This window comes from Quercus robur, chromosome 7, assembly GCF_932294415.1.
Source record: "Quercus robur chromosome 7, dhQueRobu3.1, whole genome shotgun sequence".
In the NCBI taxonomy this organism is placed as follows: domain Eukaryota; kingdom Viridiplantae; phylum Streptophyta; class Magnoliopsida; order Fagales; family Fagaceae; genus Quercus; species Quercus robur.
This window is the reverse complement of record NC_065540.1, coordinates 50,551,867-50,579,464: the sequence shown is the minus strand read 5'-3', so window position 1 is coordinate 50,579,464 and position 27,598 is coordinate 50,551,867. Positions and strand designations below refer to the sequence as shown.

General features: G+C 35.7%; 2 protein-coding genes across 5 annotated transcripts; both read right to left on the bottom strand.

Annotated features, from left to right (window-relative positions):
* Positions 1-1,773: 1,773 nt before the first annotated feature.
* On the bottom strand, positions 1,774-16,068 carry LOC126693809 (protein root UVB sensitive 1, chloroplastic). Of its 4 annotated transcripts, XM_050389951.1 has the most exons (10): positions 15,782-16,067; positions 14,494-14,755; positions 13,191-14,250; positions 12,995-13,051; positions 12,579-12,777; positions 11,283-11,398; positions 4,867-5,043; positions 4,268-4,345; positions 4,061-4,144; positions 2,598-2,766 (listed from the first exon to the last, which is right to left on the bottom strand). In XM_050389951.1, exons 3-9 carry the CDS (start codon positions 14,235-14,237, stop codon positions 4,076-4,078), a joined length of 1,743 nt encoding a protein of 580 aa, XP_050245908.1. In that variant the 5' UTR covers positions 14,238-14,250; positions 14,494-14,755; positions 15,782-16,067; the 3' UTR covers positions 2,598-2,766; positions 4,061-4,075. The 4 variants fall into 4 exon arrangements, with proteins under 4 accessions (XP_050245906.1, XP_050245908.1, XP_050245907.1 ...); XM_050389950.1 differs by having other exon boundaries at positions 4,061-4,345; positions 15,782-16,068; XM_050389949.1 differs by lacking the exons at positions 4,061-4,144; positions 4,268-4,345 and having other exon boundaries at positions 1,774-2,766; positions 15,782-16,064.
* A 6,322-nt stretch (positions 16,069-22,390) lies between these two features.
* LOC126693808 (calmodulin-7) lies at positions 22,391-24,507 on the bottom strand. Its single transcript, XM_050389948.1, has 2 exons — positions 24,294-24,507; positions 22,391-23,113 (listed from the first exon to the last, which is right to left on the bottom strand). The coding sequence occupies exons 1-2, from the start codon at positions 24,367-24,369 to the stop codon at positions 22,740-22,742; spliced, it is 450 nt and encodes a 149-aa protein (XP_050245905.1). The 5' UTR covers positions 24,370-24,507; the 3' UTR covers positions 22,391-22,739.
* Positions 24,508-27,598: the final 3,091 nt, after the last annotated feature.

Sequence of the window (27,598 nt, the reverse complement as noted above, 5' to 3'; positions counted from 1 at the left end):
GTTTCATTCCTTACTTCAGGACCTTCATAGTACATATATAGTACTCAGATAACTATCCTATTAACTCTAGCCGACTCTCTATATTTTTGTAACATTTAGAGAGTAAATAGTACATTTTGTCTTTTATCTATCTGCTTTTTCAAATACACTTTTCAGCATACTCTATAATTTTTTTTATCCTATTTAAATATTACTTTTTCATTCTTTCTTTAATCTTCATTTATTATTTTTTAATTTTCTATATTCTTCATTTATTCATTCCTAACAATTACATTTTTCAAATTCCCAACTGCTATATATTTTTTTAAAATCATAACATTTTTTTATAACATTTTTATTAATTTGAAATTTATCAAAAAATTTTGTTAGTCTTGAAATTTATCAAATTTATGTAATTTGGAATGAAATTATTCATTGCATTTTCTATACAAAACCCATTAATTTTTGCCTAGTTTTTTTTTTAGGTTATGATTAATATTCATTAACTTATCATTATCCCTTTCAATTTTTTTTTAAAACCCTATTAACTTATCAATAGTTTTTTTTTTTTTTTTTTTTGAGTAAACAATAATACTTATTAGATGACACATAAAAATAATAATAGTGTTTTAAACCGAGTTTATAATACATTACATAACCAGAGTATAACTACAAAATGGTCTAACCTTTTTAGTTGTAGACTAGGCCTAACTTATCAATAGTTGTATACTTTTAATTGGTTGGATGAACGGGCAGAGGCTAGTTTTGATAAAGAGGATTTTGGGGGCGTAATAGCAACTTGAGGCCTGGAAGAAACGACCAACAGGTGATGGTGATGGTGATGGTGATGGTTAGTTGGAGCAGGAGAAGAGTGAAGACCATCCGGTGATGGTTAGTTAGGCCAGCCCAGCCCAGCCCAGCCCATTAGAACCAAAAATAAAACCCGGCCTTGACTCACCTAAACACGTCCGAGTCAACTCACCTAATTAACTTTCGGATTGTGTTTCTCTCTCTCTCTCTCTCTCTCTCTCTCTCTCTCTCTCTCTCTCTCCACATCTGATAGTGTGAGTTTCGCACCTACATCAAAACCTCCCTTAACATCTTCGCATCTCTCTCTCTCTCTCTTGCTAACACAGTCCCCGTTCTTAGAGAGAGAACAAAAAAAATAATAAAAAATTAAAAACCCCTATCCTATGTAATTTTCTTGGTATCCAAACAGGAAAAAAAGAAATGTCTCACGCAGTGTTCCAAACAACGCAAATTATGTCGATGAAGACCTTATCATCATCATCGTCATCATTGAAGTTGGTTGCTGGTGGTCCCTACTTGCCGCCGATAGCCGATAAGAAACTTGCTCGCAATAGGAGGGGGGTTCTGGTACTCAAAGCCTTTTCTTCTTCTTCTTCGTCATCGGCAGTGGTGGAAGAAGACTCCTTCGTTGTCTTGGTAGTGATAGGCTATTGCACTTATCACTACCAATCTATCAACTTTCTATTACAAGTGAAATGAACTACTTATCATACAACATAAGCACTAGTAAACATCTAGCTTTAAAAATGAACTATATTAGATTACCAAACAATCACCTCTCCCATATCCTACATACCCTTATAAGCTTTGTGCATTGAGTATGACCTATTTAATAACATATTGGATCCAGTTAAATATGCTTGCTTCTAGGTGCAAGTTTTAAACCGGTATTAAAGCAAATGAGATGCTCTAACAACAATTTCAAAGTGACCCAATCCATCACTGTACTCATCTATGTATGGTTCTAGCCAAAAAATAAAGTGCTTGTTTCAAATTCATGTTTTATAACGTATCTGATGTTGCAAATGAAATTGTAGGACTTTGAATTTTACACGTGAAGAACTTTCTAATCTTCAATCCCATAGAACATCTGATTTTCTATAAACACTAGATATCCATACCTTCTCATGCCACACAATTGAGGAAATCATCACCCAAATAAATTCAATCCAACTGTGAATTAGGGCTGTGCACTTCTACAAAGAATAAAAGATCCACTTTGTATTCCTATAGGCACCTTCTTAGAATTCCATGAAAGGACAGAGTGGACTTCATAAGATCGCAAAACAAAGTACATTACAAGGAATTAATATTGTGAATGATGATGCCAACGACAAGACATCCATTGTAAGAATCAATAGTTTCTAAAAAAACCATGCTTGAGCAAGTGCCACGCACCAACTTATATTATGTGCTTCCCCATCATGTGATCAATCATAGACGATGGTTGTATCAACTATCAAGTGTATGCTCTGTCTTATTTCAATGTCACATTAGGTGACCCCCCAAGGCTTTGCAAAATTTTCACTGTTTGAGAACTTGGACGTGTATGTACTTGCAGCAAGGAATGAGTAAAAAGGCAACAGAGTTGAGTCCAACAGTGACCTGAAATATGATTTACTTTAGCATTTGCTTGTAATCTTGAAAGCTGTAAGAGCGATTGCACAAGGAAATTATGATCCATATGTGATATCAAGAAGCAATTGAAGAGGCCACATGCCCTAGACGAATCCTGGTAGGTAAAGGCCTTGCAACAAGCCCATCTGTGACCCAACCCACTGACTCCCCATCCCTTTTAACATGATTGAACTCCCTTTGCACATACTCTAGAGATATTTGCAGCCTCCCTCCATATCTGCAGTCATTAGAAACACTTCTTGCTTCAAATCCAGCATTTTTCTCCAACCAGTACAGATAATTGACATGGAACAATGCCTTGAGCATGTCATGAGGTGAGGAACTTTCTTTTAGCACCACCTGATCCATCCCAATATTTCAATTACAACCCAAAAAGAAATAGTAAATAGTAATAGTTAGTTTGCCATCGTGTACCCCAAATCATGCATCACAAATAAGGGCAACAGACGCCAAAGTTTGTTTACTGTCTTCTATTCATTCATATATGCACATAAGGGAAACCAAAAGTCAATGCTATCATTGGCCTGTATTAATTTTTTTAGTCTCAGTTTTTGTTTTTTGTTTTTTTTTTTTTTTTTTCCCTTAAACAATTGGTTTATCATAATGGAATTTATCAGGTGTCAAAAACAGTTCTTTTTTTTTTAATACTTCTGAATACTCATTTCAATTCTTGAATTATTAGGCTATCCTTGAGAGGAAGTATGCAAATATATATATATATATGGTTTAGACATTTAGAAGGTGAAATGGTATGTCAAAGAAAAATCCACATGGACTGAGTAGTGATTTGGCCCTAAATCCCCAAACTTGCAAGAGATGCAAGGGCTTGAGAGGCAAATGTTGGCCTCACGTGCATTGTTGCGTGTGCCTGGCCAAGGTGACAAGTACTACAAGAATTCAATAAAAAATAAAAATAGAAAAAGGCATGGCAATTATAACGACAAAACAAAAAATTAGATAAACACACACAATAACCATACAGGTGCAGAGAATGAGCAACCCCCACTGGCCCACCCCCTCTTGGGTGGCAACCCAAAACACAAAAATAAATTAATTTAAAAAATAATAAATAAATGGGTAAAATATTATTTTGGTCCCTAAACTTTACCAAAAGTTTGTTTTTCATCCCTATACTTTTAGAAAAGTTTGTATTCTGTCCCTAAACTTTGCAAAACATTTTACTTTATGTCCTTCCGTCTAAATCCATTAGTAGTTTATATCCTAAGTGGCCTAACAGAATGTTGACTTGGACCAAACCAATTTATTTTAAAATTATGGACATATGGCACACGTGGATTAAAAATTTCGGTGGGACAAAATTACCCACTCCTAAACCAAGTCATGTTGTGTTAACTCAAAATGCCCAAAAACTGAAACCCAACACCCAGAGATGTCACAATCCCACCCTCATGGAACCGATGTTCTTTGTCCCAAGAACCAGACAAAACATATTACATATGAAAGAAAATCTCCAACCAAATGTGGAGTTTTAAAGAACAAACAATTCATTCCTTGGCAGCATAACTTTATAAACAAACACAACGAATATTAATTTCAAATAAACCCAAAACACATAAGCCCTTCATTTTTTTATATCAAAATAATAATAAAAATTTTATTTATTTTTGTTCACCAGGAAGTCTTTTCTCTATGTGGGTGGTGCAGTAGTGTAAAGTGCGGCCCAACATGAAGATTGCCGATCTTTCCTCTGGATTACCTGTACACAAACAACCCATTGCCAAAAAGAGAGAAGGATAGTGAGGGGAAAAAAGTACCCAGTTTCAGATCTGGATAGAGTCACCGGTAGGAGAGAGGGATACTGAGAGGGAAAAAAAAGTACCCAACACTGCTTTTCAGAAGGATCCCTAGAAGTTGATGATGGCAATGACTCCTTTGTGCCATAATTCCAAAGCTGCTTCTGTTCAAAGTTTTATCTTTTAAAACGAGCTTCCAACTCCCAAAGAGACCAAAGCACCAGAGAAAGGGAGAGGATGAGAGAGAGATTAGACTTAGTACTATTTAAACGGAGAACACTCCGTCGCTGGTTCTGGGTCGCCAGTTGAGGGCGGGACTGTGACGTCTTTGGGTGTTGGGGTTTCAGTTTTTGGCATTTTGAGTTAACGTAGCACAACTGGGTTTAGGAGTGGGGTAACTTTGTCTCACCAAAATTTTTTAAGCATTGTGTGACATGTGTCCATAATTTTTAAAATAAATTGCTTAGTCCAAGTCAGATACCCTGTCAGCATTCCGTTAGGCCACATACAATATAAACTAACGGATTTAGACAGAAAGATCTAAAGTAAAACGTTTTGCAAAGTTTAGGGACGAAAAACAAATTTCTGAAAGTTTAGGGACCAAAATAATACTTTACCCTAAATAAATAAATAAAAACATAAAGAGAAAATGAAGATTTGAAAACCAAGGGAACAGTTAACTTACATAGAAAATTGCTTTGTGCTCAGCCAAGATGTAGCCTTCATTTCTATACAAATTGAACAGTGCAAGTAAATCCTCCTTTTTGCTGACAACATCACTGAGCTTAGATCCTAACTGCAGCCGATGCTCAATTTCAGCAGCTGCATCCTTTGCCTTGGAAGATAATACAGTTGGTTGTGCCTAAGGAGAAAATCCATGAAATATGATGCACAAAAATCAGACAATGCAGCAACTATTAAAAACATTATTTTTTTTATTAATATGTTACACATGCGCCCAAGGGATCTTGAATCCATGACCTTACCCTCCATTATTATGGTAGAAAGAACTATCATTTGAGCTAGAGCTCAGTGGCAACTATTACATACATTTTTATACATCTATCCTACCTTACATTGCCTAGTTAATCAAAGAATACAATTTTCTAAAAATCAGAAATATAGGCATCATTAATTTGCTGCATCATATACAAAATATAAGTTATTTTGCATCATTAATTTATGTCTTTATCAGTGCTTAGTCTGGTGTATTTTGCTCAAAATCAGTCTCAAACCCCAAAAAAAAATGAAGAGGTAAGTTGACAGCTAGCATAAAATCTAACACTCATCAAGAATGGATCCTTTACACATACAAGTTGGGAGGATCTCCTATTAGCAACGCACTACATTGGACTCCAAATGCAGAGAGAAGTGGGGGATTAGGTTGGAAGTTCCTTATCAGTGTCACGCTACATCAGAGCCTGAGTATACTAGAAATTTGGGCAAGGGTTCTCGCACTTTGATGGACGGGAAAGGGTAAAATTAGGATAAATAGGAATTGTATAAGGATAATTCTTTTGCACACAATGCGTACATACACACACTGTGTGCAACAACAGAAATCATGACTTTAAGTCGCAATTTCAAACTTGAAACGATTTTTGTTGTTTGCATACAGTCCATAAATACACACTCTGCAACAATCACTACCCTTTGTATGTCACTTGAAACATATGGTATTTAAGAGGAAACTAATGGAAATAATAAATACAATAACTACAAGGAGAATGCACATACAAGAGATAAATTATAGTGTACAAGAAAAGATAATAATAATTGTTATGTACTTATAACTTTTTGTAATACAATCGTAATTTTATTTAGGTGGTATGTCCAAAAAGAGGAAAAAATATCCCCCCAAAGAAACCTCCATAGGCTTTGAAAACTTGAAGTTTTAGAAAGTGTATGAGAACAGTGTAGGGGTTTTTCGTATATAACTAACTGAAACTTTTCATTCAAAAAATAGAAACATCACAACCCATGTACACAGGAAATTTACAAGGGTTGCTAATAAAATCTTTTTTTTATATAAGTAAAATGTTTTATTAAAAGATAGGAAAGCTCAGAATGGTAACATTCCTTAAAGAATCCCAGCATATTAGAAAATGAATGACTACTTAAAATCATCGCAGTGTCAATAAAATCATCTGAAAAAACACATCCAAAAAATTCCTACGTACTAGAAAAAGAATGGATACTTAGGGCAGCCATCCAATCATACATGGAATGTAATAACAACAGTTATAACCCCAAAGATGATCGATCTTTCCCTTCAAACATGCCATTGTTGTGCTCTCTAAATAGTCCACATAACGCACAAACAAATAGCATGCCCAAATATCAACAACATAATATCTTCCAAAACCTCCTCTCCAACACCCCAACAAATCCAAGACCATTTTAGGCACAACCCAATGCATCTCTAACAAACATAAGACCCTTTTTTATATAAGTAGAAAGTTTTATTAAAAATTTAATTACTTCACGTTCACAATGATGAACGCGAAGTATCTAGCAAAAAACTCAAATAGAAAAGCTAAGAGAACTATGAAACTTGTTAGAATTACGGTTAAGTGATTAAATTCACCATTTCCTAATTGTTTGAACTTTTGAGACAATCGGTAATTTAACATGGTATTAAAGCAGGAGATCCTAAATTAGATCCATGTATTTACTCTATCTCTCATTTAAAATGTTAAAAATCCCACATGTTGGGCTCCCACTTACTAAGGGGAAGTTTAGGCCTACACGTGAGAGAGAGTGTTAAAATTATGGTTAAGTGATTAAATTTACAATTTCCTAACAACTTAAGGTTTTGGAAGAATTGGTAATTTAACAAAACTCAATAGCAAAAGTATAATGTGTAAAGCCCCAAGCCCTAGACCACTCAAACAAGGTACAAATCAAAGAGGATTTCAAATTGATTTCAAATGATCTAGGGATGTCTGAGCATCCTTAAACGAGCAGGAGTTGCAACTTGATCATAGCACTAGTGACCATAGATTATGCGCACATGAAGGAGAAGATGATCTATAAACTTTCCACTTCTCTTGTACATACATCACCAATCCACTGTAAAAATACTACTCTTACAAAGATTATCCATCATAAGAATTTTTCCCCTAGCTATTGTTCACGTCATAAAAAAATTTAATTTAATTAAATTAAATTAAATTTATAAATAAAAATAATAAATAAATAAACCTTCTTTTATGCGAGCCTTTACCTTCCAAATACTCTTCCAAGGAAAGGATTGAGAGCCTCTAGTAGAAAGAACCTTATAAAAGAATTTTACCTCAAAAGTGCTACTTCTAGTAGAAGTTCAAAATATGCAGTCTTCTCTATTCCTCTTGATATTAATGGAACGAGGAAGATCAAAAAAAAGATCAAAGGACTTCCAACTCCCAATCAACAAAATATCCCAATGAACATCCCCATTGTTCCAACACATACATTGAGCCATAGAGGCCTCTTTAGCTCATGCTATACGGAATAGATCCAGAAAGGCATCCTTAAGTATCATGCCCCAACACCAAGAATCATGCCAAAAACAAATTCCAATACCATTGCCAACAACAAATGTAATAATCCCTGAAATTTTTTTTCATTTGCTACTAATATGTTTCCAAAGGCTAACGCCAAGTGGTTCATTAATCACCACCCCTAAGGACCAACCATCCCAATTTGCCACAAAGCTTCTATTTCCATTGCATAACTCTAAAAGTATTTCCCCAATAAAGCTTGATTGAAGTGCGTCAAGCATTTGATGCCCAAACTTCCACTTTGAACTAGTTTGTATATTTTCTTCCAATTTACCGAATGGAATTTGAAATAATACACATATAAAATTCCATTGCAACTTTTCACCGCAACATGCAACAATAACAAGCAGGGGAAACAAAGAAAGGAAATTCGTTGATAAGCTAAAAAGAGTATTCTTAATCAAAGTGTTAGAAACTCCTATACGTATATAGATAATAATTGTTGTAATGTCGCATTTAGTTAGTTAGTTGGTTAGTCAGTTACAACTCCAAACATGTTAATCACATTTAACAAATGTTGAAATTGTTAGTGCACATGGGGAACAATAAAACACATTTTAAATAGCCAGGTTGGTCTAGGGAACTCCATAATATCAGCAGGTCATTTATTTTGCCCCCCATCGTAAACCTACTCATATAGTGTCCATCTACTGTCTTTGAGATCAATCTACTCAAAGCATCTATCACTATCACACATAAAAGAGGCAACAACAAATTGCCTTGCCAAAGGCCTAATGAACCATAAATAAAATAAATAATTAAAAATCCACCTAAGCTACCAATAACAAGGATAGAAAATTTAACAGTGGAAAATAAAAATGGATCTAGCTTCTCCATCATTCCAACATATATATCAAATATTTCCAATCGACATGGTCACATACCTTCTCTGGATCCAACTTAGATAAATACCCCTAGAATGCCAAATTTGAGTCTATTGTCAACACATTCATTCGCAATAAGAATAGAATCTGGAATCTGTCTCCCCTTGATAAACACATTTGAGATTCTGATAGAAGCTCCCCCAACACCAATTTCAGTCTATCTGCTAGCACCTTAGCCATAATTTTTTAAACACTTCCAACCATACTAATAAGTCAATAGTCCTTCAAATCTAACGCCCCAACCTTTTTAGGAATAAGAGCAATAAAAGTAGCAATTAGGCTTTTTCAATTGTATATTGCGTATGGAAATGTTGAATACATGCATGATATCTTCTTTAAAAATGTACCAGCAAACCTAGAGGAAGGCCAAAGAAAATCCATTCAAGCCCAGTGCGTTGTCTCCATTCAGACTTTTAATTGCTGTGAAGTATTCCTCTTTCTCAAACTGTCTTTCCAAGTCCATCACTAATTTTGTAGAGTCGTTGCCTTGCTATAAATAATTCTCTTATTTGTAATTCCCTATACTCCTTTGCATTCATTTTTCATGTACATGCAGTAATCTTTTTTCAATAAAATTTTTATTTACTTATCAAAAATAAAAACTAAATTGGACTCAAAGGAAATAAACATAAGATACTTAAAATCTCATAGAATATTCTAGACTCAAGTCAATTACCAATATCCTTAATTCATAGGGATTGCAAAACTTACTGTTTTTCCCCTGAATAAAAAACTAACTACTACAACAATAACCAAGTATTAGTCCTAAAACTTTGGAGTTTAAAATATTATTACTTACCAAAAAAAAAAAAAAAATGCTTTCACATATAAAGTTCCAATGAAAACAAAACATATCTCCTGGAATATCACATATGGTGTCTCATCTTCTTTTTGCGAATGATACCTTAATTTTCTATGATGCTATTCCTAGTCAGATAGATAAATTGAGAGAGATTTTATCTTCCTTTGAGGCAGTCTCAGTTGCATATTAATCTGGCTAAATCAGAATTGGTTCCAGTTGGAGAGGTGTCCAATATGGGCGAGCTTGTGGCCCTATTAGGTTGTAGGCAGTCCTCACTACCAATGACATATTTGGGGCTTCCATTGGGCGCTAAATTCAAGGATAGGCAATTTGGAACCCTATTCTTGAAAAACTTGAGCGAAGACTAGCAAGTTGGAAGCGTTTATATTTATCAAATGGTGGTAAGGTTACTTTGATCAAAAGCACTCTCTCAACCTTGCCAACTTGTTTCCTATCCCTCTTTCCTATTCCAGCGGATATTGCTAATCATATTGAGAAGCTCCAGTGGGATTTTTTATGGAGTGGTATTGATGAGTCCCCTAAATTCCGTCTGGTTAAGTGGGCTCAAGTTTATAGCCCTCTGAAGTCTAGTGGTTTGGGTGTTTGGAATTTGAGAATTTTTAATCAAGCTTTGTTAGGTAAACGGTTGTGGAGGTATGGTACGGAGACAATACATGAATGGTGGCGGGTTATTGAGATTAAGTATGGGAATAATTGGGGCGGTTGGTGTACAAAAGGAGAAACAAATACTTATGGTGTTAGTCTTTGGAGAACCATAAGACAAAGCTGGCCAACTTTCTCTAAATCCATCATTTTCGAGGTTGGTACTAGTAATAGAGTTAGGTTTTGGCATTATTTGTGGTGTGGGGGCTGAACTCTTTGAGAGGCATTTCCAGAACTCTATAGCATTAGTTGTAACAAGGAATCTTCTCTTGCAGATGTCATGCTTTTTCCTAATCAGAGGCTTCACTAGGATCTTCAATTTTGTAGAGCTGTCCAAGATTAGGAGATGGAACATTTAACTTCTTTTTTGGACCTTATTTATTCTATGCCTCTTACTAGTGAGGGACATGACAAACTTTGTTGGAAGCTGGCAGAGAATAAGGTTTTAAGGTTAGTGAGCTACTTATCCTTCTCCTCAACCCCTGACACTCTTTTTCCTTGGAAACATGTGTGGCACTCAAAAATCCCTCCTAGAGTTTCTTTCTTCAAGTGGACTGCTGCTTTTGGTAAGATTTTGACTCTTGATAGATTATGGGATAAGGAAGTCCCAGTTATGGATTGGTGTTATATGTGTAAAAGGAGCAGGGAATCAGTAAATCATCTTCTTCTTCATTGTCCCATTGCTTTTGAGCTACGGTCTATGGTGTGGGCCCTTTTTGGAGTTCTTTGGGTTATGCCACAAAGTGTTACTGACTTATTTTCAGCTTGGCATGGCCCTTTCGGCAGACATCAAAACATATATTTGTGGAGGGCTGCCCCACGTTTTATGGCGTATTTGGTGAGAAAGGAACACTAGATGCTTTGAGGGAAAAGAACGGTCTATTCTCGAGATTAAATCTTTCCTTTTCCACTCTTTGCTGGATTGGAGTTCTGTTTTTAATTCTTTTTCATGTTCTAACTTTTTAGATATGCTTGATCATTGTAATTTACAAGCTTGATGTACTGCTATCCATGTACACTTTCGGTGAAACTGAATATTTTGATTAATGAACTTTCATTATTTATCAATAAAAAATATATATCACACAAGATACAGCCAAGTGCAATTAACCTATCCAAAAGTCAAAAAGAATTTCTCGAGTTCAACACTTATATTTTCCCATGTTAGAAGAATCGCAAGCCACATAGAGGAAGTGCAGAAGTTACTCACTTTGTATGAGGATTTTACATTTAAAAATGGTAGAGCTGGGAAAAGTGGTTCCTCATCATTGACTTCTTTGATTGGAGGTGCTTGACCACTAAGGAGATATTCACTAAAGACCAAACCTGATAAGACAATTAAAATTAAAGACAAGTTGGCCATTGTACAATGAACTATATTTCCCCAACAATAATTATAAAATTCATCATGATAATGTTCATAAGAATTGTCTAAATTACTCTTGATATGGACAAAAATAGATGAAGCTTTCACTTTGTTAAATAAGCAACTTTCGACCATTCCAAATAATCACTGCCGAACGGGTAGCACACTTGTGTCAACAGTAGATATCAACAATGTAATGGCAGCAAACCTCTAAGATGTCATCTAGTTCATTGGTAAGGGGACAAGGGACTAAAGAAGATGAACAACATAAAGAAGAGAAAGCCAATTAGAGGGAGTAGAGAGAAATATGCTTTTATAAGGTCAAAGATTTGGATCAAAAACAGTGTACATGACTTTTTTCTGCTTTATGTTGATAATGCTTACGTGGTAATCAATGATTTTATCCCCCCAACTCCGGGTGCGGTTTGGCTGGGTGCAACTTGAGAAAATACTTAGAAAAGCCAAACCCAAATTTCAAAGGCCCAACCTAATGCCATGTTATAGTAAGGAGTGGGAACATTGAACATGTTCTGACACCTCCCAAAAGCCCTATCTACTTTATATCCAATTATATAACAATAGAATTGGCAGTTCTGCATTGCAATTGAATAGGCCCACTAGTGCTTCTCTCAACTCCATGCAATCCCTCTGTATGATTGTAATGTACCACATGCTCCTTTTCTAAATCATTATGAAGGCCTATTATGTGACACTTGTCTAACTCCTTTATGCTCATAAAAACAACCCAATTCTAGTTTTCAAAGTATAAATGATGTGAACGTTATAGTTAGTATCATCCACAATAAACTTTTTTTTTTATATAAGTAATAAACTTCATTGAAAATCAATATTACGAAAAAATAAAAACAAGGCACACAGGCAGTGTGCTAAAAGGCCAAAAAAAAAAACTAAACAGGAATGGAAGTACAAAAATCCATCATATCAGGAAGAGAAATGAAATTAACAACACCCAAAGCACTTGCCCATTCAAACAAAGTCTGAAAGAAGAAGAGCTTCAACTCATGAATTGACCTTTCTTCACCCACAATAAACTAATTCATTCCAATTACCACATTAAGGAGATCACAATGACAACAATTTCGTCTAATAAAAAATTGAGAGAGAGGGCAAGAGAATTACTTGCACGATAAGGGTTTAAAGTTCTGAGTTGAATTGATTGATATGATTTCAGATTGCAGAACATGTGAATCCAAGTCACCACACTAAAAGAAGCAAGGGCAAGAGATGTAGAGGAGCCTATGTTGTTAGCCAATCCTATTCCAAGCATGATACCAATAAACTTGCTCACCATTCCTTGAGCTTCACCCTTGGCAATTACCTACAGTGAATAACTCCCCTCAGAAAAGTGGTATGACAGACCAATTTGAAAAGCACATTAAAGTCACATTCTAGTATCAGCAAAATAGATGTGGCATTTGTACTGCAAATCCAATTCCATGCTAGTAAAAAGAAGTTATTAGCTTTCCATGCATCCTGAAAGATAGTTAAATTTAAGAATTTGAAACATAAGAAGAGGGGAAAAAACTATGTTTCACCTCAGCAAAGTTCCTTTCAGCAGCAAAACCAGCATAGAAACAGCTCCTAGTAGCAGCCTGTGCAATAATAGGTTTCAAGTCTCAGTCAATATACACAGCCATTATTTGGATCAAGTAATTTTGTGAGAGAGAGAGGAAGGGGGGGGGGGGGGGGGGGGGGTGTGGGCCAGAATGCTTATAATAAGAATTGAATAACCTGGATGAGTGCAGCAGCAGAGCGTCCAGCTCCAGCAGTAGCACCAATAGGAACAAAAAGATGTGGGAAAGCAGGAGTCAGCATCTCCAACCCGAAAGCAGCATTTTCCAAAAGATCAGCAAACAGCCTCCATCCTTTGGGATGGACATCAAAATGACGACCATATTTGGAGAGCATAATTTTGCTGAGATAACCAATTCCATCCTTGAGTACCCAATTGACAGCAGCAGCTGTAGGAATAGCTCCTTTCCCCAAGCCAACAGCATAGAGCAAGGCCTGTGTGGCGAGAACACCACTGATTTGGCTGGCAATACCCTGGACTCCTCTCCAGATAGAGTATTCGAGGTAATCATTGGTTACACTGTGGGGAAAGCCTTGAGGGAGCATGAAACAGTAGAAGAGTTCAGTGCAACACAACCACAAGTTGTGAGGGAGGAAGGATTGGGGGCTAAGAATAGCATTAGCATTGGCAAGAATGAATGCATCTTGAAAAGGGTCAGGGATGAGCTTGGTCCTTTTACCTCCGCTCACTTCCCAAACAGAAGAAGACTTGGTTGAGTCAGAGTCCTGAAAGGTAGAGGAATTGGTGGTAGTAGAAGTAGTAGTACTAGTAGTAGTTCTTGCAAGAGCAGATTTGGACAAATGGAGGTAGCAAAAGCAGCATAAGATAGAGGAGCAAAATAAGATGATGGAGAAGAGGGGAAAGGGGAAATGAGAGCCTCCTCCAGAGGAATTGTCATGCCACCACCAAGAACCCGAACCACCATTGTTGTTATTGTTGTTGTTGTTGTCATCATCGTTGCCATTACCCCCAAGTAGGAGAGGAAGAAAGAGAGAAGAGTTTGGTTTGAGTTTGATATTTTGAAAAGGATGAATTTGTTTATTAATAATAGAAGGGGTGGAAATGGAAAGAAATGGAGATGGGTGGTGGAGAGGAGGGGAAAAGAGAAATGGCAATCTCTTTTTTGTGTTAAGAGATTGGAACACAAAACTTGGCCACCCAACGCTACTACTATAATTAGTACAACAACAACCAAAGCACTCCATTGACAAACAACTCCTGAAACATTTTATTATGCCAAATACTCAGACTTAGACTCAGACAGGGCAGATATCAAAATCAATACTTACAATAGTGTACTACTAGTCACTACTCAAAACTCAAACTTATCAAATTAATAGACAGCAGCTGATAATGAATAATAAACTTCATCTTTAGAATTTTCTCCCAACCCATTGTAAGGAAGGAATATGTAAATAGGGTTTAAAGAACAGACTTTTTTTTTTTTTTGGGTTTTCTTACCTTTGAGATAAAAAGGAGTTGTCCGGAGAAGGAGAATAGTAGCGCCGACTCGACGACTCAGTTCATGAAGAATGCTCTATCTCTCTCTCTACTTTCCAGTGAACATCTCCATCACTCACTGTCAATTACCACGTTCGAATCTCAAATGGCCTCAGACTCAATTCCTGGTTTATTATTATTGAGGGAAATGTGTGTCTATCACCAGCAGTAGCCATAAGCTTTATTGTGTGTTTTGCTTCGTTCTTTCTTTCTTTCTAGAAATCTACGACCGCAGAGATGGACCCAGGGGATTTCACGTTAGGGGGGGGGGGGGGGGGGGGGTGGGGTGTGGCCAGAGTATAAGCAAAAAAAACACCAAATGAGCATCCATATAATATTAACAAACAATCAACCAAGAAAAATACACAAAATCATTGTTTCTTAACGTATTAAAATGCAATCATCTACCAACAAAGACAAAAAACACAAAACACCATTATTTCTTAATGCATTATAATGCAATCATCTATAAAAAGGGAACTCGACACTCTTTTAAATTTTACAAAATGACTAATTGTTATTACTAAATAAAGATGAATCTTAGAAAGTGGGTGATATACATAATGCATCAAATTTAAATTTAGACTTCTCAATTTATAGATTTATTAGTTTCATAAATTTATATAATTTAAAAATAATAATTAAAGCATTATTATGAGTTATGAGTTAGCAACGTGTACAAGTGTGACAATTTTATTTTGTTCAATTTGTGCGACATTTTTATTCTATGATGTATTTGTCTTTGTTATGTTCTTCAATTTGTGGGACAATAGTGTATTAAACATTCAACCCTATATAGATTGTTGCCCACTACGACACTGTAAATTTATTGTGCTATGCCAACATACCATTTTCCTAGCTTTACCATTTTTTTTCCCGACTCACTGCTCTGCTAACCCACTTTACCACTGTTGTTGCCCCCGCTGCCGATAAACAGTCAAACACTTAATAACACTATTATTAATTCTCTACTATCTGACACACACTCTCTCTATAATATAAATTTACTCTCACATATCTCATTCTCATCTCAAACACAAAACTGAGCAAAAAACTCAAAAAACAACAGCCTGAGAATTCACAATCACAAAATCACAACCATAAACCCAAATATAAAAAAACACAATCACAGAACAGTAGTATACTAGTCTACCAGACTAGCACAGCCTTATCAGTTATCAAGTATTGGGAGAAAAAAAAATCATAGGAGTTAAACACTTGGGAGTTTTTTAAAGAAAAAGAAAAGTACTTGGCAGATAGAGGGCGGCGTCGTGCTGACCGGAAATGGCGATGTTGGCAGTTGGGTCTGGCCGGCTGGCCCTCTGTGACTGCTGTGTCGGCATTGTGTGAGTACTGTCTGTATGAATCTCTCTCTCAATTTGATATTCTAATTTTCCCTTTTTTTTAATTAATGGGTAAATTCTGACTTTATTGGGCTGGGTTTTTATTTGTAAAAAGGGTTGAAGCAAGGGTCAAGCTTTTTATTTGTAAATTCTGACTTTTTTGGACTGGGTTAAGATTTTAGTTTGAGAGAAGGGGCAAGCTTTTTGAAGCAAGGGTCTTGGGTCTTAGCAATATTATATGGATTTTATTAACGTGTGACCTAAGGGCACACAATAGTAAACCAATTTTGGAAAAAATTTATTGAAAATTGAAAAAATTTTAATAGTTTTTTCAATTCCCAATAAAATTTTTTCAAAAATGGATTTATTAATGTATGCCCTAAGAGCACACATTAACCGGACTCATATTATATATAAAAAATAAAAAAATTCTTTTAGGAATATCAGGGGGGTCGGGCCCCATGTAAGTCCATCCTATTACGACCTGAGAGTAGAGACGATGAGAGTTTGCTTGGTGGGGTTTCGGTTTTCTAATATGGGTCCGGTTAATGTGTGCCCTTAAGGCACACATTAAACTTTCTATTTTTAGAAACATTTTTTCAGGAATTGAAAAAGCTGTCATTACTTTTTCAATTCTCGAGAAAATTTTTTTCCAAAAATGAAAATTAATGTGTGTCCTTAGGGCACACATTAGTAAAATCCTTCTAATATTTGATTTGTGGGCTGGGTTTTCTTTTGTAGGCCTTCACATAGGGCTTCCTTTTTGTTTTTTTAGGGAAAAAAAATATATTTTGTATTTTACCATCGAGGTTCAGCTAAATCAGGATGACTAATAATATTTTATGAATTTTTTTTTTAGTTCTTTTTCTTTTTTCTTAAGGAATGTAAGTTCTTTATTTCAAAAGAAGGAAAAAAAATGTCAAATACATAAGTCACCCGAAAATTTGGCTAATGTTAAGTACTTCCAACACCTTTCAAAAATATTCAATTTCCTTCCTAAACATAAATGACACCAATGTTATTAATTTCATTCTGTTCTAGTCGGAATTGGCCGGAATTTCTCATGCATGTGTGTAATCCAGAATGGTACTACCACCCATTCTACCTCGGGTCAAATTTCGGCTTGTTTCAAGGTGCTTCGGTCGTTCTGGTCAATTCCAACCAATTTTGGATGGAATTGTGATTTCGGCTACTGCTGGTTTTGCCTTTAAAAAAAAAAAAAAAATCTATCCTGCAACTACATTGTTTTACATCTCAAATCAAATGTTCACATATCCATTCACACATGAAAAGCTTCTATTTTGACAAGATCTAAAGCTTTAAATTCAAAAGAAAATAATCACAACCCAAAAAAAAAAATTAAGAAGAGAGAAGGAAATTAACAACAATGGCAGCGTCTAAACTTCATCTGCATGCTCAATCTTTTCTTTTCCCTTTTCATTTTTGGCTTTATTTTCTTTCTGCACTATGTTTTCTTGCTTGCTTGTCTTCACGTTTTGTCAAACCTTTAGAGTGCTAAGAGCTTGAGACTTTTTTCTTTGCTAAGCTGAATGCTAAGAACCTGAGACTTGTTATTTTTGAACAATGGTTATCTGGTTTGGTAAAGTTTTGAATGGCTCCTGTTTCTAAGATATAATTGTATTTTAGTGAATTTGAAAATTATTATTTTATTTGATTTTTGAATGATGTGATGGGTTATTACTTATTAGAGCATTAGCATCCGGTTTCTTCAAAAAAATTCATTTTACCATTGTCGGAGACAACAAAGTTTCCCTCCCGACAAATGAGATTTATGTTGGATTGAGGGCCTAAACTGAAACTCAACAATGGACTCGATGCACGGCTCAAAGGCCATCGGTGAAGATCCAAAGAATTCATTGTATCCTATGCCTTGGGCTTAGGTTGAGACTGACAAGAATGGCCCATAAACAATCCCTACAACAGACACGTCAGCATGATTAAAAGCATCTGTAAGAAGTAGCCCAACAATAAAATGTTTCTGTAGAAAATAGCCCAGCAGTAAAGTGTTTCTGCAGTAAACTAGCCCAGCGGTAAAATGTCCCAACAGTAAAGTAAAATAAAACAAGATAAACCTCTAGCTATTAGCTATTTCACAGATTAAGGAAAATATCTACATTTTCAAACTCATCATCCATTAGCTCTGGAGAAGAGTCTTCTAATACAACAATATGAGGGAAAAATTATATAGTAACAGTTACATCATAACCTTCAATAGTAAATGAATAAGTAAATATCATGGGTTCCATTATAACAAATAATGACGAAAACTTAGTGTGAGATGAAGGGGGAGAGAGAGATCCCAGCTAGCGTAGCAAGATCATTATGGTGTCAAGACATGCTCTTGAATATAGTGAGTAATGAGGAGCATTTCAGGTAGTATCAGTAGTAAGAGAGAGTGTGTATAGTAAAGCCGCTAGGGCTTTCTACTGGGGGTAGATAAGTGTTTATAAGTAGAGCTATGAGGAGTGTTTGTGAGTTAGGAGCTGGGGAACTTAGTTTCTAAGCTTGAAACTAAGAACTCAATGACTTTTTTCAAAGCTTAGAGAAGGCTTAAATAGAGAGGTTAAGGAAGAGTTCTTCTTTCTTGGTGTATATCTTTGTCTATTGGTGAAGCATTAATGGAGAGTTCCATTTATATTTGGGTTTTAGGGGGTAATTAGCAAATAATCTCTGCTAAATCTCAATTTTCAGAAAATCCTTAGAGAATCGTTCCTAGGATTTTAGCTAAGAGTGGTAAGCTCAACTTTTAGAAGGTTCTTGCCGTTTTGGGTAATAACAGTTGGAATTCTGACTTAGCATTAAATGCTGATTGGCCTTAATTGATGGAATTAAAGCATGCTTTAGGCTAATGATTTTAGTTATGCTTCTACAAGAATCAGAACTCCCTAGGACAGATTGTATCACCCCAAGCCAAGTGTCAATCTTGGAGCTCTTGTTGGGAACTCTGCTAGGATCCCCTTGGTGCCCTCCAAACTACATTTCCCTAAGTTTCCCCATTTGGGGTTCATGAACCAGAGAGTACACGTTTTTGGTATAAAAATGAATTGATTTCAAGTTGTTTCAGGAGCTTTCACGGCCTGGTCATGGCTACTCTTGGTTCTTGACAGAATGGGCTGGAGAAGAAAGAAGGGACAACTAGGTGAAGCTTCCCAGCTTTTTGTCATGTCACTTTAGCTTTATGTCACATGAGAAATGATGGAATTTCAGCTTGTGAATGAAGGGTTTAACTCCTGATGGACATGTGTCCTCTTCTGATCTGATTGGACAAATTGGAACTTGATGGCAATGGGCTCCAGCTGTTAAGTTGTGCTGAAATTTGGCTGGTCAGCTCACGTGAGCTCCAGCTGCTGAGATTTGTGTATGGGCTGGGCTAGCTCAGCTGGACTTTGTAGTTAAGCTCCTTTGGGCTTGGTTATCCCTACAAAATGAAGAGTTTTGACATGGGTGATATACATGGGCTTTTGTAGTTAGTTGATTATGGAAAAATAAGCATAGTTCCCATAAATTTTGTTGAGAGATGAGTAATTTATATTTCTCATGAGTTAGGAACTTTAGATTTTGCCAAGAAATAGTTTTGGGCTTTGAGCATAATGTAATTGTTTTTGCCAAAATAGTATTTTGGGCTTTTATAAATAGTTGCCAAAATAATATTTGGGCTTCGTAAAATAAGTGTCAAATTAGTATTTGGGCTTCGTAAAATAAGTGTCAAATTAGTATTTGGGCTTTTTAAAATAAGTGTTAAATTAGTATTTGGACTTTGTAAAATAAGTGTCAAATTAGTACTTGGACTTTGTAAAATAAGTGTCAAACTAGTATTTGGGTTTTGTAAAATAATGCCAAAATAATATTTGGGCTTTGTAAAATAGGTGCCAAATTAATATTTGGACTTTGTAGGATTTTGTAAAAATATTGCCATGTAGCAACGAGCTTTTAAGAAGTGTCGAGTAGCAACGGGCTTTTAAGAAGTGTCGTGTAACAACGGGCTTTTAGAGGTGTTGTATCGTAATGAGCTTTAGAGGGGGTTTTGTTGGGATTTTTTGTGGAGAAAGCATAATTTTGTGGCCTGATTTTGGTAGCAATATGGTGAGTATTTTTGTGAAAACCCAAATTGGATAATATGTGGGATATAATGAGTAATATTTGTGAGAGGGCCCAAGGCAATTTATGGGGCTTATATAAGGAATGTTTATGGGAGCCCAATAACATAGAGAATATTTGGGTAATATATATGGGGAATATTTATGTGGGCTCAAAATAATTTATGGGCTTGTGTGGGTATTTTTTAGGAAGTGGGCTAATGAAATTAGGGCCCGAAAATTCGTACCTCAACAACCACTTTAAAAGCTACTTTATCAATTATGCCATACCATTTTACAACAAACTCAACATCCTAATTTTTAATTTCCTATACAACACATTAAAATAATATATCTACGCAATAAAATATATTTGTCTCTCTCTAATTTGTCTCTTCCTCCCCCCCCCCCCCTCTCTCTCTCTCTCTCTCTCTCTCTCTCAACCACTCATCACCTCCATCACCATCGTGAAGACCCAAAAACTCCCAGCATAGAAACTCAAACAAACCCCAAATAAACCCTCAACCCAACCATCAACAACACAACCACCTCTCAAACCCAAATCAACCCAACCATCAACAACATAACCACCCACTGATCCACCCAAAACTTTCCAATCACCACCCATTGATCCACCATTAACAATACAACCACAGCCCCGATCTGCCACATTTACCACATTGAACCCATAAGCTCCACCAACACATGAGACCCATGGAGTCTTGATTCAAAGGGAGAGAGAGGGACAGAAAATGAGCTCCACCAACCCATGAGACCCAAGCTGCACAACCACCTACCCACACCGCTGCACCACCAGACCCACGCCACTGCACCTACTAACCACACCACTGCCCACCAAAATCACACCTATTGAAATCAATCCACACTACAACATGACCCATAACCTCCACACAACCCCATGTAGCCACCAGCTGACCCACGCCATCCAAACCCACCACCTAACCCACAACTCACAACCTGCCACCACCATCATCAATAACACAACCACCGCCCCACCATTGCTGCACCACCCAAATCAACCCAGCAAATCACAACAAACCCAAACCCAAACAAAACCCAAAACTTAAACCTCACCATAACAACCACCACATCATGTCGGCGCCACCTAGCGACCCAAAACCCACTCCCACACAAATCATAACCCACCTAACCCACACGACCCACCGTGATCTCCATCACTAACCCACTGTGAAGCCACACAATCTTCGCCCACAAACATGACAAAAACCCAAAATTGAGAAGCTCGATTTGTTGTTAGGTAGCTTGATTTTGTTGAAGCTCGAAGGAAGCATATTTGCCACTGGGAAGCTCAAAGAAAGCGGATTTTGTTGAAATTTTTGAGGACTTGGATCAAGGAATGGTGAGTGACTCCAGCCTAGCTTTGTGATGGGGTCCGGCCTTGATGGCTTTGAAGAAATGAGAGAGTAGAACAAGAGAGAGGAGATGAGAGATTGAAAAGAGAGAGAGAAAAAAAAAGAAGATACTTGGAATAAAATATAATTTATGTTTACAATGGTGCTACAGGACCATCATAAATTTATGATGGTATTGTAGCACAATTGTAAAATTTTTTGGAATTGGAAGACCGGGTAATGGGTTGTTTTAGTGCCTTAATGCTAAAATATACTAACATATGGCATATGGAAGATAGGGTTCTAATACTCTTAGTATCTACTCGCCTATTGAAATACATTGAATACAGAGTGTAGGTGTGGAATTTTCTTTATCACACAATGTGAGGGCATTAATTTATTATAATAATAAGTAAGAAAAAAAAATTATATATATATTTTAGTTTTTTTTAAGAATCCTGAAACACCTTGAAACGGTACGCTGAAATACATCAGTACCAAAATATTTCGTTCCGCTAGACAATCTGAAATGAAATTAATAACATTGATTGACACTAAACATGATTTATGCTCTTTTCTTCAAGAACCATCTCCATATTTCATTGGAATATCCCCCCAATTGTAAGCCCAAATATTTCATAGGCGATGCAATCAAGAATATAAATCAACCGAGGCTAGAATATCTATTGAAGCCCAAGGCTTTGTCTCGATTCACACTTTTAATTGCTACGAAGAATTCTTCTTTCTCAAACTGTCTTTCCAACTCCATCACTAATTTTTCAGAGTCGTACATAATTCTCTTTAGACTCCTTTGTGTTCATTTTTCATGCAAATGAGATAAAAAAAAAATTTCAATAAAATTTTATGATGTCCCTGAATGCAAATCTCTTCATGATCAGGCAACACAAATCCATGGTCCTACCTCCTAAGCCAGGATTATTTGGTTCCCCTGCAATCTTAAAGTGCATTAGAATGGTATGGTTAACAACATCACATCACAAAACAGATATATTCTTATGCAGACTTGCCTTCGAACACAGTAAAGAGCATTAAGAAATAGGGTGCCAATAAAATGAGTCATCCAATCAACATAGAACATCGAATTCTCCCAGGTAGTTCATGTTCACAGGAGACCAGGAAAAATAAAAAAAAAATAAAACTGCCAAGACACTTTGTCACAAGACACACTAAGGATGAACATAGAGGATTCTAATTCTTCGACCAACACCACCAGCAGAACATACTACTACTTCTTGTAAAGGCTTGATTTGAAAACCCATCAACTGAAAATTAAGAGAAGGAAACTAAGTCCCATAATAGTCAACCCTGTTCTCCCCCTTTTTTTTTTAATAAAGATATTTTTCATTAAGGTTTTAGTAACGAAGGCAGATTCATCACTTGGCCATCATCACCTTCACAAACTCCTCGTAATTTATCTGGCCATCACCATCAACATCAGCCTCCCGGATCATCTCATCAACTTCTTCATCGGTGAGCTTCTCCCCAAGGTTGGTCATCACATGGCGCAACTCAGCAGCAGAGATGAACCCATTTTGATCCTTGTCAAAAACTCGGAAGGCTTCTTTAAGTTCCTCCTCTGAGTCAGTGTCCTTCATCTTCCTAGCCATGAGGTTTAGAAACTCAGGGAAATCAATAGTTCCATTACCATCAGCATCAACTTCATTGATCATGTCCTGGAGCTCTGCCTCAGTTGGGTTCTGGCCCAATGACCTCATCACAGTCCCAAGCTCCTTAGTAGTGATGCAACCTGCATTTCAAATTATTAAAATCAGCCCTTAATTCCCATCTATTCCGGTTAGAGGAACAAACACTAAGTCTACATAGGTTAAAACTTGCCAATTAACTACACACAGACTACATCCAAAACATTACAATCATTTTCAATCTCTATCAAAACCCAAATTTAACAAGCAAACAAAGCAGAAGTGGAAAAACATATTTAAAAATCCGTGGACTTGAAGAAACATATTCTTTATCTCAAGGAACAACCACAATTTTGGCCCATCTCGTTGCTAACGCTAATGTAATGATCACTGAAAACATGTTTGCTACCCAGACTAATTACACAAAATTGCACAAAATCAAATAATTTGCCTGACAGATACACCAAAATAATGAAAGATGATGAATGAAGTTCAAGAGTTGTGACTTGTGAGTGTGTGCTCATGTTGGAAATGAAAACATTAGCAATCACACTAAATAAAAATTAAATTCCAGTTGCTTCAGAATCTCTATGCACTGCTAATTTATCTATCAATTAAAAAATACACCAACAATTTCAATACATAGGAACAAACTTATGATCTACAATGGCAGATCTTATGCTCCTATAGTAACATGGTCTTCAAAACATTGAGTCATGCAAAACAAATGCACAAATTACATTAGAGTGTCCAGACAAATAATCATATAACAGTTAAAATAATTTTTATTAAAAAATTATATATATCTCACAATTTCTCGATGAGAATCTAAAAAAATTAAAAAAAAAATCAAATAAATTATAAAAAAAAAAAAAAAAAAATCAAATCAGCTAACAATATCACCACAATTGAATACACATATACTTTTCCAAGGTTAAGGTTGTTTCCTTTATAAAATAAACACACAATTGAGCACTCTGGTGATAGAAATGATTCAAGATTTTTTGGTAATTTTTTATGGCAATTTCCAAAAAATAATCAAATCTGAGATTCAGTCAATCTCTTACTTCCCAGCAAGCAAGGGAACGGTGAAACAACAAATACGGTCCAAATCAGATAAAAAGGGGAAATAATAATTAAATTGTCTAGTAACCCAGAAATGATCATCTAAATCAACGACGCAGCTATTATTGAAAAAAACATGGAAGGCGGAAAAAAACGTTGATCTATCAAAGAACTAGATCTGATAATTAATAATAATCAGAGAGAGAGAGAGAATCGGACCGTCGCCATCCTTGTCGAACAAGCTGAAAGCCTCCTTGAACTCAGAGATCTGGTCGTCGGTGAGTTGGTCTGCCATTTTCAATTCTTTCCTTTCAAAAAAAAAAAAAAAAATTTATTTGGCTTTCTTCTTTTTGTTTCTCTTTGTTTTCTGATTTTCTTTTCTACGAGAGAAGAAGAGATATCATATGAGGTGTGTTGTGTACTGTGTATTTTCAATTTAGTTTAGGACAAAAAAGACGCGGTTTGAACGCGGAGTATGTGAGAGAGAGCTTAAGTTGACTGCCACGTCACCCTATTCTTAGGCGCCCTTATCGAATCTTTCTTTATTTTTAGCTTCTTCTTTTTTCTTTTTTTCTTTTTTTTTTTTACTATAGACCATTTTAATTCCTCCAAGCAAAATACAATCCTAACCATTTTTTCTTTTTAATCCCAACTTTAAACATCAAATCAATCATTTTAAATTTGTAAACTAATTGTTTATTTTATTTAATACAGTATATAACTTATCTTGATGACTTCAAAAGAGAAATAAGAATAAATAATTCTTTCTTTATTAATGTCTAAGAGATTTTTTTCCCCCCTCACAAATTGAGTAGTGATGGGGGTAGACTTGAGATTTACGCTTAGGGGACCTTTTTCATCTATTTTTATTCTTCTTCAACATATTTATTAGTTAAAGAAAAACTTAGGTATTCTCCCAAATCATCAAGGAGGAATTTGGATGATGACTTCATAAATGCGATCCTAAGAGTTAAAGTATTCCATGGGCTTGGCCTCCTTACATCTCTCCTCTTATTTTTTTCAATATATTCATCAAAAAAGCAATGCTAACTTGTATAGAAATTAATCTATGTTGTAAAAACTTTATACAAGTTTGCCTATATATTAAGTAAGATAAGTGTTTTATAAAAATAAAAAATAAAAAGAGTAAGATAAATGTAGTACTAGTAGTAATGCTTATGGAAACAGCCTAGATAGCAATAAGTTTATACAATAAAGCTACAAGTACAACAAATGACCACAATATTTTCATAATAAACCCAATCACACATTCGAGTTCACCACAATTAAGACCAAAAAAAAAAAGCATCTAGGTCACTCGTGTGTGCGAGTCTTCTTAGATCTCCTAAACCTAAGCTGCCACTTTAAGGAAGTCAAAAGAAAGGATCCCAAACCCATATCTCCCACTATTCCAGCCCCATCTATTAGACCCACACACATTTTGACAAGTTAATCATTTTCTTGCCCATTTTGCATTGAAAGAAATAGCATGAGTGTTAACATAGAACAAATTAAGAAAGATCTAAAAATAAAAAATTAATTATTATAAAAAAATTATAATTAAAAAAAGCAACAACAACAACAATAATAGAGGCCCAAAATTTGCATGACTTGTATTCATGTTTGAGTTATAATGTTCAATCATAAGGTCAAGATCAAGTGTCCAAATCCAACTCAAAAGAAGGTGTATTTTGTAATCTCGATTGCCCTTCGATTGTGCCTTGATCAATCAAATCTGACCTCTCAACACACTCTTGAACGAGGCTCACTTAATCAAGATACATGAATCTTGATTCTAAGAAGTTTTAAATAAGACAAAAATTGACTTGGAAGACATGTCCTACATGCATATCTATTTAAAAGGTTCGTTATAATTCACTCATTAAGAGATTTTTGTGAGGATTGTCGTGTACCAAGTTTAAGAAACATTGAACCTCTATTTTCACCATAACTCGTGAATGCAAAAAGTAAATCTCAAGACAATGTTACTAATTAGTGAGGCCGAAGACATGCTCTACTAGTGTGTTTGATGTGGGGGTCGAAATCTTCAATGTGGTTTTTTGAGTCACGAATGCAATTCATGAAAGTATTTCAAGATGAAAGAGTCCAAGTGATTTAGAGTTGATCGCGGAGTCACATTAATAAGTTTTCTACTGGTAGAGTTTAGAATCATGAATATCATTTAGATTGTAAAACTTCAATTATATTATTGATTTTCTTCTTGGGGTTTGGGAACTGTTATAATGTTTTTCCTTAGGATGTGTCCAGTTTTAACCAATATTAATAGCTAATTTGGATGGAGGGGGAGAGAAGAGAGTAGAATAGAGTAGAGCTGGCCAGAAATTGGTTGCAATTTTCAGCCAACTCCACTCTACTCTACTCTCCCTCCATTTAAACTAGCCATAATTGGACTACATAATTGGCTAATTTGTTAAATTGATTAATTATGCTATAAAATCAACCAAGGGGTCTAAAGTTACTTTTCAAACTGTTATCAGAGTTACTATGTGTAAGATTAAATTTCTTGGGTGTGATCCTTAAGTCTCATTGTAAACTTCTTATTGTCTTAAATATCATAAAATTGCTAAAAAAATTCGAAGAAAAATTAAGTAAGGTCGAATTTTTAAAAGATGAATTGATTCTAAAATTAAATAAAGGCAATAAGTTGAATGAAAATTGTAAAAATCAATGTGCCTTTTCAAGTGGATAACATTAACGCTTCGATTGTTTTGATATAAAATATTTTCAAATATGAAATATTTTACATATAAAAATTTTACTGTAAAATATTTTCAAGTGTTTGGAATGACAAAACACATGAGGATGCAAGCCACCACCAACCACCCCAAATGAGTAAAAACCACCAACAGCCACCTCAAAATGAGCATAAACCATTAAACCACCACCAACCACCCCAAAAACTAGATCTGGAAGAGAGGAAAAAGACAAACACCACCTAAAAATCTGACCATTTGTTGATGGCCATTTTGAAAGTCCAAGTGGAAAGGAGAAGCCCAACAATGCGAACAGAAAAGAGTTGGTAAATGGATAGAGAACCCATTAAGCCCAAACAGCAGGAATAATGTATTATAGGCCCATGAGATAAACAAATGGACCTTGAGGAGGCATATGGGCTTTAAGGAGCCAAAAAAAAAAAAAAAAAAAAAAAAAAAAAAAAAAAACCATGGGCAATATATGATGTGGAAAAGTAATAATGGGTCACGGTAGGCCCAAAGTAATGAAAGCAAAGAAAGTACAGGGTTGATGGCAATTCCATGAGCCTCAAGGATGAGGGATAATGTAATTGGGCTGGGGAGGCCCAAAGAATTCAGTAAAAGCCCATGGGAATGCAAAGTTAAAAAAAGAACCAAGTAAGCCCAAGGAAAGCAAATGGGTTAGGGACGCCCAAGAGAAAACAAATGGGACATAGGAGCCCGCTAGTGATGTAATAAAAGAATCAATGGTCATACTAGATCATTGGGAGAAGAATAAATGGCAGGTCCAAAGAGGCCCAACAGGATTGG

Bases quoted from the DNA above. Each gene is read 5' to 3' on its own strand.
- LOC126693809 (XM_050389949.1), bottom strand. From the start codon at position 14,237: ATGGAGTGCTTTGGTTGTTGTTGTACTAATTATAGTAGTAGCGTTGGG. The intron at 5,044-11,282 runs GTGAGTAACTTC...TTTTCTCCTTAG, and splicing joins ATGTAAAATCCTCATACAAA to GCACAACCAACTGTATTATC. The intron at 2,767-4,866 runs GTAAGTTAACTG...GGGATGGATCAG, and splicing joins AGCACAAAGCAATTTTCTAT to GTGGTGCTAAAAGAAAGTTC.
- LOC126693808 (XM_050389948.1), bottom strand. From the start codon at position 24,369: ATGGCAGACCAACTCACCGACGACCAGATCTCTGAGTTCAAGGAGGCT. The intron at 23,114-24,293 runs GTCCGATTCTCT...TTTGAAATGCAG, and splicing joins GTTCGACAAGGATGGCGACG to GTTGCATCACTACTAAGGAG.